At 43.6% G+C, this 17273-nt stretch overlaps 2 protein-coding genes across 2 annotated transcripts; one reads left to right on the plus strand and one right to left on the minus strand.

Moving 5' to 3' along the window:
• Window positions 1-633: 633 nt before the first annotated feature.
• Window positions 634-6818, plus strand: HINT1 (histidine triad nucleotide binding protein 1). The gene is made up of 3 exons (XM_010381564.2): window positions 634-1027; window positions 3450-3554; window positions 6492-6818. Exons 1-3 carry the CDS (start codon window positions 917-919, stop codon window positions 6654-6656), a joined length of 381 nt encoding a protein of 126 aa, XP_010379866.1. The 5' UTR covers window positions 634-916; the 3' UTR covers window positions 6657-6818.
• Window positions 6819-16599: 9781 nt separating this feature from the next.
• Window positions 16600-17014, minus strand: LOC115896425 (60S ribosomal protein L36). Its single transcript, XM_030926965.1, has one exon. The coding sequence runs from the start codon at window positions 16961-16963 to the stop codon at window positions 16646-16648; it is 318 nt and encodes a 105-aa protein (XP_030782825.1). The 5' UTR covers window positions 16964-17014; the 3' UTR covers window positions 16600-16645.
• Between the last annotated feature and the right edge of the window lie 259 nt (window positions 17015-17273).

Raw genomic sequence — 17273 nt, forward strand, 5'->3', positions numbered from 1 at the left:
TCTAGCTCAAAAGGCACTGAGGAGGTATACTTTTTCTTAATACGTACACTTAGAGGTCTAGTATGATGACTGGAGTTGTCTATAGTATTTTATAAATGGATGTCCTTAGTGACCTTGACAAGAGTGAAATTGACACAAAAATGAAAGATAAGAAAGCAGACACGGTATGTAGAAAACTCTTTTTTAAAAGGAGCAAAGATATGGAGCGGGATGTGGTAATTAAGGAAGGTTTTGTTTTTTTAAGGTGGGTCATTTTATAAATACATTATGTTGATTGCTGCTGGGAAAAATTCCTTGAAGAGCAGTCTAGGGAGGTTTACAAACTACTGATGCCTGGAGCTCATCTCCAGATGTTTTTATTTAATGGATCTGGGGTGCAGCCAGGTTCACGGGGATTTTCAAAAGCTCCCCAAGTGATCTTAATGTGTAGTCAAGATTGAGAACCACCGGTAGAGAGAGAAAAAAATCTGAAGAGAGGGCTTAAAATCTGCTGCAGCAGCAAGACCTTAAATAATCTAAGTGCTAAATTGCAGCCAGCACCACTTGAATTGTCAAATCTTGTCAGTTACAGTATCCAACTTTCCCTACAAGCGTCCATATGCAGACGAAGGGTTTATACCAGTAACTCCATTCCCCAGGAGACAAGAAAGGAGGCTAGAAAAACGACTTATGAATCTCCTTGGAGCTCAAGACCGGGAACTTTCCCCTACCCGTCCCTGCTGCAGTTCCTGCGGAGCTCCGGCACGCTGGCGGCTCTCCCAGCCCCGGTCGCCAGTGCGCACGCGCAGGATTCACTGGGGCGCAAGAGCCCGGGGACCTGCGCAGGCTTGGCTGCGCCCTCTCGCGCCGCACGCTCCGCGGATTCCTCCCTCCTTCGGAGCCTCTCCCCGGGCCGCCGCGCGGGAGAGAGGCCGAGATGGCAGATGAGATTGCCAAGGCTCAGGTCGCTCGGCCTGGTGGCGACACGATCTTCGGGAAAATCATCCGCAAGGAAATACCAGCCAAAATCATTTTTGAGGATGACCAGGTAGGTACCGTGAACCACCTCGCTCGCCTGCTGAGGTGGGGTATCGTCCGCGGATCCTCGGGTTTCTCGCGGAGGGACAGGAGGGGTCGCGAGTGCAGCGGCGATGGCAGGGGACCTGGCCGCCCTGGCCCAGTGGGCCCCCAGCCAGGGGACAGGGCCCGGGCACTCCAAGGCGGCCTGCTGGCGCGTGCCGGCGCTCCGGTTACTCGTTATCTGCCCCGGGCGCGGGCCAGGCCGCCGGGCGTCCTGGGTGCCGCACCTCGGGGCCTGGGCGCGTGTCGGAGCGCCCTGGGACCCCGCGTGGAAGCCCGCCGGCTCCCTGGCTGCCTCGGACCTCGCCTATATCAGGAATCTCGAAATCTCGCCAGCGCTCTGCCTGACGGAGAGAAACCCGATCGCGCCCTGACTCATGCCCAATCTCCGCGATCTCCCGCGCACTGCCGGCCTGCCAGGGTCGGCAGTTCCTGGGCGTTGCTCCGCACGGCATTGTGCTCGAGGGCCCCGGAGCGCGGGGAGGTGCGCGGACCGGCTGGGCCTGCCAGCTTCTTCCGCGGGGTGCGGTTTGCCACCTCACCGCTACCCCATCCCTATCTCCACCCCAAGGCGTACCCTGGGCTGGCAAGGCGATCTCCTGAGATAAGAAGTGGGCCCGCGTCTGGGATTTGCTTTCGGTTGACCTCTCCCGCTGAACATGTTGGACCTACAAACAGCTGAATGATTCCTTTTATATTCAACAGGAAGTAATTTTAAGCCAAAAGACAGACTGCAGTTTTTGTTGACTTCTTGTAGGTGAAATCCCAGTTGATGTGACTTTGAGATATCTTGTGTAAATTATTTAGCGGACAGTTGTATTTTTGGGATTGGAGCTCAGATAAAGCTGGGCAGATTGGGTGATTTAGATAGAACAATTTTGTAAACAGTTTTGTTAAATTTAGGAATTATGAAATATAAGAAAAACATTTATTCTACTAGTGTCGTTTAGTTAGATTCAAAACGTTATCAAAGATTTAATTAGGTTCCTCCAGGCGAATTTTTAAAAAAATACTTTGTCTCTACTCAGGGGTAATTCTTTGGTTTTAGAAAAAATATTTCTTTTTAAAGTTTGCAGTTGCCTTTGAGAAATGGTTGTTGAAAAATTTACATTTGAACCACCGAAGTCCAACTGTGTAACAGCAGGAGCAGTCTAAATGAATCAGCATTTTGTAGGGAGCACCCAGTAGAATTACTCCTGAGACAAATAAGTGTGGATGGGTTTTATTAAAACAGTTTTCACTTAAGCAGTGAGCAAGAGATACAAAAATATTAATGTCGTGTGTGTATTTACAGACACTGTGTTAAATAATTAGTCTAAATGCTGAAGAGTATGTATCATATATGTGCTCTTCAGTTTTACACAAAAGGATAGGTATATTTCTTAAATAGTTGAGTAAAGTGAGAATAGATATTAATCAAATAGCAGACAAATACGTAGTTAAAAAACTGATTGCTATCATAAAGAAAAAAAACACACACACACACAGGAAATTGCACAACTAGGACTCTGACCTGGGAGTAATGGGGCGGGGAGGGGAATCAGAGGTTTTTTTCTGTTTTTTTCTTTTTTCTTCCAGAAATCATGTATGTGCTGGGAATGGAATGGCGGGATGACTAGCAGTTTAAGTTAGACAGAAGTTGGGGTTTGGAGGGGGAGAGGATCATTGAAAAAGCTTTGAGGGCGGAGAGCTCAGAAGGACAGTTCCATGTGAAGAGTTGCAGGAGATCTGGAGAGGCAGACAATGATTAGCATGGCCAATTTCTGTGCATTCATTGGCTCCCAGTTTAAATGTCACTGCCTCAGAGTTGTTGTCCCTAAACAATCTAAATCAGGCTTTTCCTGTAATAATCATTCATATTATCCTTTACTGTGTAACGTGTGTGACCTTTGGTGATTATACCTTTATTTAAAGTTGGTCTTCCCATAAGACTTCCATGGAGTCTGGGTGCAGTTTGGGAAGCCAAGGCGGATGGATCACCTGAGGTCAGGAGTTTGAGACCAGCCTGGATAACGTGGTGAAACCCCGTCTGTACAAAAACACAAAAATTAGCTGGGCCTGATGGCACATGCCTGTAATCCCAGCTACTTGGGAGACTGAGGCAAGAGAATCGCTTGAACCCAGGAGGCGGAGGTTGCAGTAAGCTGAGATCTTGCCATTGCACTCCAGCCTGGGTGACAGAGTGAGGCTCCATCTCAAAAAAAAAAAAAAAAAAAAAGACTTCCATGGAAAGGATCACGCACGGCACCATTTGTAATGTGTACACTTCTGTTTTCTTAGCATCTAGTGCCCCCCATGTAGTTACTGTTCAGTAAATATTTGTTGAAATAAGTTTTATCCTACCAATATACTAAAAGTTTGATTTCTTTCTTTCTTTCCCTTTTGCCTAGTGCCTTGCTTTCCACGACATTTCCCCTCAAGCACCAACACATTTTCTGGTGATACCCAAGAAACATATATCCCAGATTTCTGCAGCAGAAGATGATGATGAAAGTGTAAGTAAATTTCTAACATGATTTATTTTCTTGCTTTTTAAATTGGGAGATTAATTTTGTCCTTAAAGTGCTGTCACATTTTCATCTTCCTAAGGTCATTACTGAGGAAAAACCAGAAAAACCATTAAGACTTCAATTGCCCAGCTGTTTTCCAAAGTTGCTGCATCATTTTGTATCCCACCAGCAATGAATGAGCATTCCATCTTCTCCATATCCTTACCAACACTTGCTATTATCTTTTTTTTTTTTTGAAATGGAGTCTTGCTCTGTCACCCAGGCTGGAGTGCAGTGGTGCCCCCGATCTCGGCTCACTGCAAACTCCGCCTCCCGGGTTCACACCATTCTCCTGCCTCAGCCTCCTGAGTATCTGGGACTACAGGTGCCCGCCACCACACCTGGCTGGTTTTTTGTATTTTTAGTAGAGATGGAGTTTCACTGTGTTAGGATGCTCTCGATCTCCTGACCTTGTGATTCACCCTCCTCTGCCTCCCAAAGTGCTGGGATTACAGGCGTGAGCCACCGCACCTGGCCTATTGTATTCTTAAAGCTAGAGAAAAGGTTATTAAGAAAATCATAAGGAAGAGAAAATATATTTACTATTCATTAAGTGGAGTGAATCATAAAGGTCTTCATCCTTATCATCTTCATGTTGAGTAGGCTGAGGAAGAGGAGGGGTTGGTCTAGCTATAGCTGTCTCAGGGGTGGCAGAGGCAGAAGAAAATTTGCCTATGGTTAGATCCGCACAGGTCAAACCCATGTTGTGCAAGGGTCAGTTGTATTTACTTGGGGATACTTTTTAAAGTGAGACATTATTTCTGAAACCTAGAAACTTCAGGACATTAATTTTTAATTCAATATATTTGTACAAATCACAGAGTTCAAAGATTAGAGCGAGTACTTAATGGTAAAATACCATCTTATATGCAATAACATTAAAACCTCAGAATACATTCTTTTTTTTTTTGAGACGGAGTTTTGCTCTTGTTGCCCAGGCTGGAGTACAATGGCACCATCTCAGCTCACCACAACCTCTGCCTCCTGAGTAGCTGGGATTACAGGCATGTGCCATCATGCCTGGCTAATTTTGTATTTTTAGTAGAGATGGGGTTTCTCCATGTTGGTCAGGCTAGTCTCGAACTCCCAGCCTCAGGTGACCTGCCCACCTCAGCCTCCCAAAGTGCTGGGATTACAGGTGTGAGCCACCGCGCCTGGCCCCAGAATATAAATTTTTACCATTTAGTATAACTAGACAGTCATGGCATTTTAAGGTCAGAGCTTCTTACTCCAATGCAGCTCTTTTCTATAAGGATAATAAAATGTGAATTTTTACTCAGTTAACATTCTAAATTGGTGTTTTAAGGTCAGCTCTTTTACTTAGAAGACAGTTGTTTGCCAGGAAACATTTACTGAACCAGTTTTAAAACTGCTAATTAATAATTAAATTTTGTGACCAGTATAGGTACCTGCTGTACAAAATTTTATATAGATGCTCATCAACTTAAGATGGGGTTACATGCTGATAAACCCATCATAAGTTGAAAATATTGTATGTCTGTCGAAAATGCACGTAATACCTAACTTACTGAACCTAACTTACTGAACATTATAGCCTAGCCTAGTCTAACTTAAGCTTGCTCAGAACATTTGACATTAACCTGCAATTGGGCAAAATCATCTAATGCAGAGCCTATTCTGTAACAGAGTTGAATATCTCATGTAAGAGTATTTTACTGCATATCACCAGTCTGGAAAAGGATCAAAATTTGAAGTATGGGTTCTCCTGAATGCATATCGCTTCCACACCATTGTAAAGTTGAAAAATCATAATTTCCCCAACTTACAATTTTTGTCCATTGTCCACCTGTACAATGGACCTTACTGCATGAGTAAGGTAAGCGGAGTCCACTGTCCTGGGGCTTACTAAGGTAATGAGAACAGATGTGTAAGACTCTCTCCCTTCGCTCTTTTCTTGCCATAGGAATTAAATGAGTTCCCTTTCCTGAGAGCTTTTTAGAATGTTGAAGTTAACCCTCTCAACCTTTTTCTCTCACAATGGGAAAGCATAAGCAGTGAAATGGGAGTTAAAGTTCTTTTCTCTCTCCAACCTTCTCCCCTTTAACTTTTATTAGGGAAGAAAACTGGCAACACACACGTGGACTCCTTGTGTCAATAGAGACAAATTGACTGTAGATAGAAGCAAAAAACAAACAGGATGACACAGAGTGAGACTAGGTATTTGCCACAGGATCCTACAAGTCCGCAGACAATGCAATAGATCTGGTAGTGTTCACAGGAAAATCCATAATGGTCATAAGGAAGTCATAAAGCAAGCAAGATGTCTTGCTTTATTAAGAAAACGTAAACACCACTTGGAATATAATTAAAATTTTTTTTTTGGTTTGGCATAGTGCCTTGTGCCTGTAATCCCAGTACTTCAGAGGTTAAGGTGGGCGGATTGCCCGAGCACAGGAGTTCAAGACCAGCCTGGGCAACATGGAGAAGCCCCGTCTCAACAAAAAAATACAAAAATTAGCCAGGTGTGGTGGCGTGTGCCTGTAGTCCCAGCTCCTCGGGTGGGTGAGGCAGGAGGATCACTTCAACCTGGGAGGTCGAGGCTGCAGTGAGCTGAGATCATGCCACTGCACTCCAGCCTGAGTGACAGAACAAGACCCCGTCTCTTAAAAAAAAAAGTTTAATTGAACAGCAGATTTTATTTCTAATTTGTTTCTTGAAATTAGTAATGATAAATACCTAATCTTAATGGGTCTCCAGTTGTAGATTATGCTCTGTTGGCATTAAGAGTTTCCAAATATTTGCTCAAAGGGGTGTGTTTCAATGAGAGTTTTAAGATTTGATATTTCAGCTTGACAGTTTGTTATTTAATGTCAAGAAGTAATAAATTGCCTGTGCCTAAGAAACTTTTTTTTCCTTTTCCAGCTTCTTGGACACTTAATGATTGTTGGCAAGAAATGTGCTGCTGATCTGGGCCTGAATAAGGGTTATCGAATGGTGGTGAATGAAGGTTCAGATGGTGGACAGTCTGTCTATCACGTTCATCTCCATGTTCTTGGAGGTCGGCAGATGCATTGGCCTCCTGGTTAAGCATGTTTTGGGGATAATTTTCTCTTCTCTAGGCAGTGATTAAGTTAGGCAAGTTCCAGTATGTTAAGTAACACACTTATTTTTGCCTGTGTATGGAGAGATTCAAGAAATAATTTTAAAACCGCATATATAATAAAAGACATTGTTGCATGGCTTATAGTCTCTCTGAATGTTGCATTGGATTTGTTATTTTAAAAATATATTTGTTGGAATATGTGAAGGTGGGTTTATAATTTTGGAGGTTTCTTGCTTTTTCTTCCCAAGGAGGACTTAACATATGAACATTGCATTGTTTTAATGGTGTTACTAGTCTTTGAAGACAAATAATGAGAGTTTATAAATTTAGCTTTAACTTTGAAATATCTTTCCAGGCTAAAATAGATCCAAATTAGGTTTTTAAGCTAATTCTCACGTTTTCTAAGAACATAGCAAATTGACGATTTTGGTTTTAGAAACAATGCTTTTCACGCCTGTAAATCCCAGCACTTTGGGAGGCCGAGGCGGGCGGATCACGAGGTCAGGAGATCGAGACCGTCTTGGCTAACATGGTGAAACCCCGTCTCTACTAAAAACATAAAAAATTAGCCGGGTGTGGTGGCAGGCACCTGTAGTCCCAGCTACTTGGGAGGCTGAGGCAGGAGAATGGTGTGAACCTGGGAGGCAGAGCTTGCAGTGAGCAGAGATCGCGATCGCGACACTGCACTCCAGCCTGGGCGACAGAGCAAGACTCTGTCTCAAAAAAAAAAAAAAAAAAAAAGAAACAGTGCTTTATGTTCAGCACACATTTCCCCTGGACTCTGGGCATAATTTGGAAGGGATGAAAGTAGGTTTGTCACACAATCTTTGATGACCATGTGAAGCCATACATTGGTATTTGCTTGCTATTTAAACTCCATCTGAATATTTATTATGAAGACTTGAAAATATTTTACCTAGAATTCACTTTTCCAATGGAAACCTCATTGTTCTAAATGCATATGCATACATTAATAAACATATTTAAGTTGTGCATGAATCTGGCTACGTCATAGAGAGTAGGAAAGGGAACGTGTCCGGGTCTGGGTTTTCGTGTAGACTGACAACCAACCTTTTGTTTTTAGTCTCACCATGTACCCTGGCCTTTCTAAGGTTCTATTTTTTTTAATTTTTTTTTTTTTTTTTTTTTTTTGAGACAGAGTCTCGCTGTTTCGACCAGGCGGCGGTGCGGTGGTGCGATCTCAGCTCAGTGCAACCTCCACCTCCTGGGTTCAAGTGATTTTGCCTCACTCAGCCTCCTGAGTAGCTGGGGTTACTGGTGTGTGCCATCACGCCAGGCTAATTTTTGTATTTTTGGTAGAGACGGGGTTTCACCATGTTGGCCAGGCTGGTCTCAAACTCCTGAGCTCAGGTGATCTGCCTGCCCTGGCCTCCCAAAGTGCTGGGATTTACAGGTGTGAGCCACCACTCCCGGCCTCTAAGGTTCTATATAATACAAGCTTAATAGCTTTGCTTCTTTGCTTTCCTTTGTGTAGGCACTTTGCAGCTTCCAAAATTTAATACTTTGTTTGTTTCTTCTCCCATTCTCTTCATACTTAACAGGTTTTTTCCTTTTTTTTTTTTTGAGACAGAGTTATCCAGGAGTGGAGCTGGAGTGCATCCAGGAGCTGGAATGCAGTGGCACGATAGCTCACTGCAACTTCCGCCTCCCAGGTTCAAGCAATTCTCCTGCCTCAGCCTCCCAAGTAGCTGGGACTACAGGCGCACACAGTCATGCCTTGCTAATTTTTGTATTTTTAGTAGAGACGGGGTTTCACCATGTTGGCCAGGCTGGTCTCGAACTCCTGACCTCAGGTGATGTGCCTGCCTCGGTCTCCCAAAGTGCTGGGATTACAGGTATGAGCCACTGTGCCCGGCCTTCCATGTTTAATCTAAAAAGATTATTGTAGGGTTTTGACACATTTAATTGAAAGTTGTTTTTCTTAAAATTTTATTTCCTCTTAGTGATTTTTTAAAATAGTTTTTTTTTTTGGAGGTAGGGAAAGAAGGGAAATTGGCTCTTTATGTGCAACACATAATTTTTTCCCAATTTGTCATTTGTCTCCTTACTTTGTTTATGGTGTTTAAAATGTCTTTTTTTTTTTTTTTTTTTTTTTGAGACAGAGTCTCACTCTGTTGCCCAGGCTGGAGTGCAGTGGCCGGATCTCAGCTCACTGCAAGCTCTGCCTACCGGGTTTACGCCATTCTCCTGCCTCAGCCTCCCCAGTAGCTGGGACTACAGGCGCCTGCCACCTCGCCCAGCTAGTTTTTTGTATTTTTAGTAGAGACGGGGTTTCACTGTGTTTGCCAGGATGGTCTCGATCTCCTGACCTCGTGATCCGCCCGCCTCGGCCTCCCAGAGTGCTGGGATTACAGGCTTGAGCCACTGCGCCTGGCCTAAAATGTTTATATAGTTAATACATCTATCTTAAATTTATTTCATAAGCCTTTCCCACCCTAAGAGGATTTTAAAATTATATTTTTTTTTCCTAGTACTTTTTTTTTTTTTTTTTGAGGCTGAGTCTCGCTCTTGTTGCCCAGGCTGGAGTGCAATGGTGCAATCTCAGCTCACTGCAACCTCCACCTCCCAGGTTCAAGTGATTCTCCTGCCTCAGCCTCCCGGGTAGCTGGGATTACAGGCATGCGCCACCATGCCCGGCTAATTTTGTATTTTTAGTAGAGATGGGGTTTCTCCAGGTTGGTCAGGCTGGTTTCAAACTCCCGGCCTCAGGTGATCTGCCCGCCTTGGCTCCCAAAATGCTGGGATCACAGGCGTGAGCCACTGGCCCTGGCCTTTCCTAGTATTTTTATGAGTTTATATTTTATGTTGAGGGAAGGTGTAGGGAGGAGTTTTGGAGGGATTTGTGCCACAGTAAAGAATGAAATAATGGATGCATTTGTATTATGTATAAGAGGGTTGGCTCGGCTTTTATCATGTATATTGTCTTTCCCAATGATTTAGTTAAGCTAGAGTTAATAAGTCAAGTAGCCAACCACCAAGTTGTTTTGCTGGTTCTGTCTGTGACCTCCGCCCAAAACTGTCTTGTGGCATATATTCACCAAATTTCATGTGGTCGCCAGTCTCCAGGATAGCCCACGAGGATCCTCACTTCTGGTATTTGCACCCTTGTGTTTCTCATTGAATCTGAGCTGATCCGTAATAAACAGTATGGTACAAATGATAGTATGATTTCTGAGGCTGTATCACAAAAGGCCTTATGACTTACACTGTGGTCTCTTGGATTGCTCACAGCTATTGACTGAATATTTATGTTTCCCAGAATTCATATGTTGAAATTCTAACCTCCAATGTGATGGTATTAGAAGGTGGGGTCTTTGGTAGGTGATTAAATTATGAGGCTGGAGCTTTTATGAGTGGGATGAGTGCCCTTATAAAAGAGACTTTGGAGAGCTCCTGCCCCTTTCACTGTGTGGGAACCCAATGAGAAGAAAGTCCTTACAAACCAGGAAGTGGGCTCACCAGACATGGAATCTGCCAGTGCCTTGATCTTAGACTTCCCATCCTCTAGAACTGTGAGAAATAAATTGCTGTTGTTTATGAGCCACCCAAGTCTATAGCATTCTTTTTTTCCCCCCCCGAAACAGGGTTTTTCTTACTCTGTTGCCCAGGCTGGAATGCAGTGCCGTGATCATGGCTCCCTGCAGCCTCGACTTCCCTGGGCTCAGGTGATCCTCCCACCTCTCTTCCTGTACGAAGTACAGGTAGCTGGAACCTGTAGCTGGAACTACAGGTTCATGCCATCACACTGGTTTTTGTATTTTTTGTAGAGATAGGGTTTCACCACATTGTCCAGGCTGCTGTGGTGTTCTTTTCTAGCAGCCAGAACAGACTAAGATACTTGGGAAAGCCAGTTGCTATGGCCAGGGACACTCAAGCAGCCCACTGGAAAGGTGTTATGTTGAGAGGAACTGAGGACTGCCAACAGCCAGCAATATGTCAGCTATGCGAATAAACCCTCCCCAGCCCCAGTTGAGACTTTGAGATGACTGCAGTCCTGATTAGCATCTGACTGTAATCTCATGAGAAAGACCCCACAGTACACGCACCTGTCTAATCTCCCAAATTCCTGATCCACAGAAATGGAGTGATAATAGTCACCAAGTTTTGGGGTAATTTGTAACAGCAATGTTAACCAAAACACCCTGTTGTCTTAAATTTTTTTTTCTTTTTTAGCATACAGCTAGACTGCATTTCCCTGCATCCTTTCAGCTGTGTGGGGCCATATACCTATTGTCTGGTTAATGAAATGTCTGAGGAACTAATGTATGTCATTTCCAAGACCCTGAAATATCTCCCATGCACTCTCCTTTGCTTTCTTTTTCTTTAGTTGACAAGATGCAGAAAGGATTCAACAGAGGAGATTTAGATGTTTGGTGGAATGAGCCTGAGTCTCCAAATGACTGCATGGAGGAGTATTTGCCACACTCCTGACCCACATTGAATTTTATTTGTTAAGCCACTGAGATTTCAGGATTTGGGTAATAATACTTAGGAGTATTTACTGTAATTAATACAAGACCTATGATTTCAGGAGTGATGAAACTTTATAAGGTGGCTTGGGATTTTAACAATCATAGCAGCCTATTTGATTGTTCTGCTCTTAGAAATAGCTCAGAGGTTGAGATTGCCAGGGTAAACAGGGGTTAGAACTTGGAGATAACACTTGGGCTTTTAAGTAGAGTGTAAGCCAGTTCCTGTGGGGACCATAGCACCACACTTTTATTTATTTTTTTTTTTTTGAGCCAGAGTCACTCTGTTGCCCAGGCCGGAGTGCAGGGATGTGATTTTGGCTTACTGCAACCTCTGCCTCCCGGGTTCAGGTGGTTCTTGTGCCTCAGCTTCCCAAGTAGCTGAGGTTACAGGCATGCACCACCATTCCCAGCCAATTTTTTTTTTTTTTTTCATTTTTAGTAGAGAAAGTGTTTCACCATGTTGGCCAGGCTAGTCTCAAACTCCTGATCTCAGGTGATCTGCTCACCTTGGCCTCCCAAAGTGCTGGGATTACAGGCATGGGCCATGCATCCATCCACTACCACATCTTGATTGAACTGATCTGAGGAGGCTATGTGAGAAATGACTCTTATCTTTAATATTAAATGTTATATTTTAGAACTGAAGTGATAAGTTCAGGTCATTTGAGGAACTTAGTTTATCATTGAAATAATTTCCTTGAGTAAGCCACTGAGAAAATCAAAGTGCTCTTTAATCTTTATTTTAAAATATGTGTATTCTTGCTGGGTGTGGTGGCTCATGCCTGTAATCTCAACACTTTGGGAGACCAAGGTGGGAGGATCACTTGAGCCCAGGAGTTCAAGACCAGCCTGGGCAACATGATGAAACCTCGTCTCTACAAAAAATAGAAAAAAAAAAAAAAATTAGCTTGTGTGGTGGCATGTGCCTGTAGTTCCAGCTGCTTGGGAGGCTGAGGTGCTGGGAGACTTAGCTGGGAGGATTGCTTTAGCCTGGGAGGCAGAGGTTGCACTGAGCCAAGATCATGCCACTGCACTCCAACCTGCGTGACAGAGCGAGACCCTGTGTACCAACAAAACAAACAAACAAAACATATTTTTCATTTATGTAGGTTAGAATTAGCTTACATAATCAAAACAAAACAAAACAGATTTAAATGGCATAATAAAGGCTTATTTTTTTCTTTCAAGTTATAGAACCCCCTAAGGTGGCAATCCAGGGCTCTTTTACCACCTTTGTGACATCAGCAAGAATTCGGGCTCCTATCTTTCTTCTCTACCATCTTTTATGTCCTTAAGGTCACTTCATGATGCATGGATTGATGCAGCTCCAGGTATCAGATTCCCCCATCAAAAAGAGAGAGAGGGAAGGAAAATGGCAAAAAGTCATGTCAGCATTATGTCCCTTTTAAAAAGAGCTTTTACGGAGGTCCTTCAAGACCTTCTGCTTATGTATTATTGATCACCCCAAGAGATAAGACAGGCTGGGTGTCTTGCCGTCCAGAATTAAACTAGAAAGGAATAAATCTAGAGTTGATACTGACAGGTAGGTCACAGTATATCCCCCATCACTGATAGCCAGTGTTCATGACTGTGGAAAATCAGCCAGGCATTCTTAGACCTTGCCACAGTGCTGAAAGGACTGATTAGGTAGTTGCAATTTGGCTATATTCACTCTTTTCTCCAACACTGACTTAAGACTAGGAGGCATTTTGTTGACCACCCCCTATTTTCTGTGAATAGTGGGTGCAACTGTAATTCCAAGCAAAGCTCCTTTGCTACACTCATTTCTGGTGCTTTATCATACTGATTACATTTTTTTTTCTATTTACATTATGGCTTACAAACTAATAAGTAAATTTTCAAAAGCCTTTCTCACTCTTTCTCATTTTTTTTTGAGGTACGGTCTCACTTTGTTACCCAGGCTGGAGTGCAATGGCACAATGACCTTTCACTGCAGCCTTGACCTCGTGGGCTCAAGTAATCCTCCTACTTCAGCCTCCTGAGTAGCTGCACCTGGCTGTTTTTCTATTTTTCATGGAGATGGGGTTTTGCTTTGTTGCTCAGGCTGGTCTCCAACTACTGGATTCAAGTGATCCTCTCCCATCAGCCTTCCAAAGTGCTGTGATTACAGGTGTGAACCACCATGCTGGGTCAAAAGCTCTTTTCTTCTGGCACAGATTTTAGTTAAAGAGAACAAAAGTTGGTTAAGTCCTTCTCTTTCAAATATGTATTGCATATATGTCAACAGCTCATTCGAAGTCTGCATATCAGCCTTTTCATTCAACTGTAAAGCAAACTGAGAGCACTGGCTGATGATAGTAGCTGCTCCTTGAATTGCTTCCTATGATATACAGGATCATTTAATAAAGAGATTTCTGCTTATAACAGCTTATTAAGTTTTCTCCGTATGTTTATTATAATTATGTTCTATAAGCTTCTCAGAAAGAGTGTGACTTGTACATGCATTTGCTTAGAGTAAAATTTGATGTGTCTATAGCTGGTTTTGCCCCTTTATTTCATATCAAAGTTTATTTTGCACTTGTCCTAAGAAATATGCAGTTGGTTTAACATCGATTTATTGTGCTTTGAAAATGACCTGAAAGCTTGAGTGGCTTCATGTTACTTTTTTAAAAGTCAGGACTTTTGAAGTATAAGTTATTAATACAATAAAGTCTACCCATAAAAAGTGTACAGCTTGATGAATTTGACACAATCAAGATAGAAAATGTTTTAATCATTTCAAAAAGACTTGTTAGGAGGCCATTTTATAACCCACGTTATAAATGATGGCTTGGTCTGGTAGGTAGTGTTACAGCTGATGAGTAGTGATCCAATTCAGCATGTATTTTGAAAACAGAGCTGGCACGATTTGCCAATGGACAAAATATGGGAGCGAGAGAGAGAAGTCACTATTTATTATACCTCAAAATTCTATGGACTGACTGGGTGGTTTCTGTGCTGTTTTGTATCAGTTAAAATCTCTCTCTTTTGTACTCTCCCTTTATTTCTCAGACCAGCCAACGCTTAGAGAAATAGAAAAGAATGTTGAATATCAGGGGTGGGGTTTTCCCCGATATCTGGTGCCCACGTGGTCTTTCTTTTTTCCTAAGTGCATGTGGGAACCTGACTCCCTTTGGTAGGTGTGGAGAAATGTCATCAGTTTGGTCCACAGATACACGTGTTTGACTCCCTGATGACTGGTGAGTAGTCTGTGTATGGTCCGGGTTAACTATGTGTCACATGGAGTATAAAAATTATACTTATCTCTTCTGTATTAAACTCTGGTTAAAACAGGGAATGGTTTGAGTGCCCATGGAAAATATGGTCACTCTATTCAGGGCAGTGGTAAAATTCTGTCCTTGGTTTCCTGAAAAAGGAACCTTAGATGTAGACCTGTTAAAACAGGGAAGAGTCCGAGTAACCATGGAAAATATGGTCACTTTATCCTGGGCAGTGGAAAAGTACTGTCCTTGGTCTCCTAAAAAAGGAACTGTATGTGTAAAGGTATGGGATCTTGTTGGTACAACATTCTGGGAACTGGTCTCAACAGGGAATTATATTCCCATCACTGTTTGGGGTGATTGGGCCTTGGTACTTGCCATCCTAATACCTCCTCAACCATCCTCTGCTACCAGATATCAGGGGAGATTCACCTCCAATATTCAACGTGGGTTCTTTTCTGTTTCCCTATGCATTGGCTGGTCTGAGCAATAAAGGGAAAGAGTACAAAAGAGAGATATTTTAAAGCTGGGTGTCCAAGGGAGACATCACATGTCAGCAGGTTCCGTGATACTCCCTGAGCCGTAAAACCAGCAAGTTTTTATTAGCGATTTTCAACAAGGGGAGTGAGTGTACAGATAGGGTGTGGGTTACAGAGATCACATGCTTCACAAGGTAATATCACAAAGCAAATGGAGGCAGGGCGAGATCACAGGACCACAGGATGGGGCAAAATTAAAATTGCTAATGAAGTTTCGGGCATGCATTGTCATTGATAACATCTTATCAGGAGATAGGGTTTGAGAGCAGACAACTGGTCTGACCAAAATTTATTAGGTGGGAATTTCCTTGTCCTAATAAACCTGGGAGCACTACGGGAGACTGGGGCTTATTTCATCCCTTTGTCTATGACTGTAAAAGACAGCCACCCCCAAAGCGGCCATTTTAGAGGCCTGCCCTCAGGGGCACATTCTCTTTCTCAGGGATGTTCCTTGCTGAGAAAAATAATTCAGTGATAGTTCTCCTATTTGCTTTTGAAAAAAGAGAAATATGGCTCTGTTCTGCCCGGCTCACTAGCAGTCAGAGTTTAAGGTTAGCTCCCTTGTTCCCTGAACATTGCTGTTATCCTGTTCTTTTTTCAAGGTGCCCAGATTTCATATTGTTCAAACACACATGCTCTACAAACAATCTGTGCAGTTAACGCAATCATCATAGGGTCCTGAGGTGACATACATCCTCCTCAGCTTACGAAGATGACGGGATTAAGTGATTAAAGACAGGAATAGGAAATCACAAGGGTATTGATTGGGGAAGTGATAAGTGTCCATGAAATCTTCATAATTTATGTTCAGAGATTGCAGTAAAGACAGGTGTAAGAAATTATAAAAGTATTAATTTGGGGAACTAATAAATGTCCATGAAATCTTCACAATTTCTGTTCGTCTGCCATGGCTTCAGCCGGTCCCTCTGTTTGGGTTCCCTGACTTCCCACAACAGTTCTACCTGATCTTATTCATGCTGCTGTGTTCTGTTGAGGGTTAGAAAGTCCAAGATGACTCCACTCAGATGTATCATGGTTGGTACCTGCAGTCAGCTGGGGTTTCTGGAGTCCTGTCTCTAGGGCCCCTCGGTCTCTTGTTTCCTTACATTGAGGTTACACAGTAATAATCTCAAACTTAGTTTACATTCATTACAATTTATTATTCCTTATGATTTTGTGGGTTGTTTGGGCAGTTCTACTTATTTCACCTGGGCTCACTCATGTAGCTACATTCACCTAGGGGGTTGCAGGGAGATGGATTTAGCTGGGACAGTTGGCATGGTTTAGTTACACACCACAGGCTCTTTGGCTCCCCATGCAATGGAAATTAACAGGGGGACAAGCAGATTTCCCAGACAAGCCTTTTATTTCTGGGTTTGTGCTTGAAAACAAGGGAAAGGCTGGGTGCTGTGACTCACACCTGTAATTCCAGCACTTTGGGAGGCTGAGGCAGGGGAATCGCTTGAACCCAGGAGGTGGAGGTTGTGGTGAGCCAAGATCGTGCCATTGCACTCCAGCCTGGGGAACAAGAGCGAAACTCTGTCTCAAAAAAAAAAAAAAGAAAGAAAGAAAGAAAACAAGGGACACAACGGAGGCACAAGGATCCTCCAGCTCACTCTGAAAAAAGCCTGTAGGGATTTTTTTTTTTTTTTTTTTTTTTTTTTTTTTTGTGTGTGTGTCAAGCTGTTCTTTATTTCAGGGAGAAGCCAGGGGAGAGGGCTCAGTCTTTCTTGGCAGCAGCTTTCCTCATAGCGGCTAACACGTTGCTCAGCTCCTCCCGCTTCCTCTTGGCGCGGATGTGCGTCCCCACCCTTTTCTTGATAAACTTGAGGGCCCGTTTGTCCTTGGAGACCTTCAGTAACTCCATGGCGCGCCGCTCGTACGGGGCAAAGCCACACACCTCCCGAATCATGTCCCGCACGAACTTCGTGTGTTTCGTCAGACGCCCGCGGCGGCGGCTGTGCCTGGGCTTGCTCACGTTCTTGGTCACCTTGTGGCCCTTGTTGAGGCCCACGGCCATAGGGTAGCGTAGAGCCATGGCTACTGCTCTCCAGTGGCGGCCGTGACGGAAGGGCTGGCGCCGCGCGGACCTGTAGGGATTTTTTTATCAGGCAAAGTGTGGGAATTGACATCAGGGGTAGGGTATGCAGGCTGGGCTGGGCAGAACATGGAGGGGCAGGGTATGCTGGTTCCCATATCTGGCTGCAATGCTTATATTGAGTAATGGGCCACCTCGTGGTCTGGCCAGCGGCAACAAGGCTGTAGATCAATTATTGTTCAACATTCCTTTACCAGGTGAGACACTCTGCAATCTTTATTCGATTTTAGATCTAAACCAGTTTCTGGAG

This window comes from Rhinopithecus roxellana, chromosome 3 (genome assembly GCF_007565055.1).
Source record: "Rhinopithecus roxellana isolate Shanxi Qingling chromosome 3, ASM756505v1, whole genome shotgun sequence".
Classification (NCBI taxonomy): domain Eukaryota; kingdom Metazoa; phylum Chordata; class Mammalia; order Primates; family Cercopithecidae; genus Rhinopithecus; species Rhinopithecus roxellana.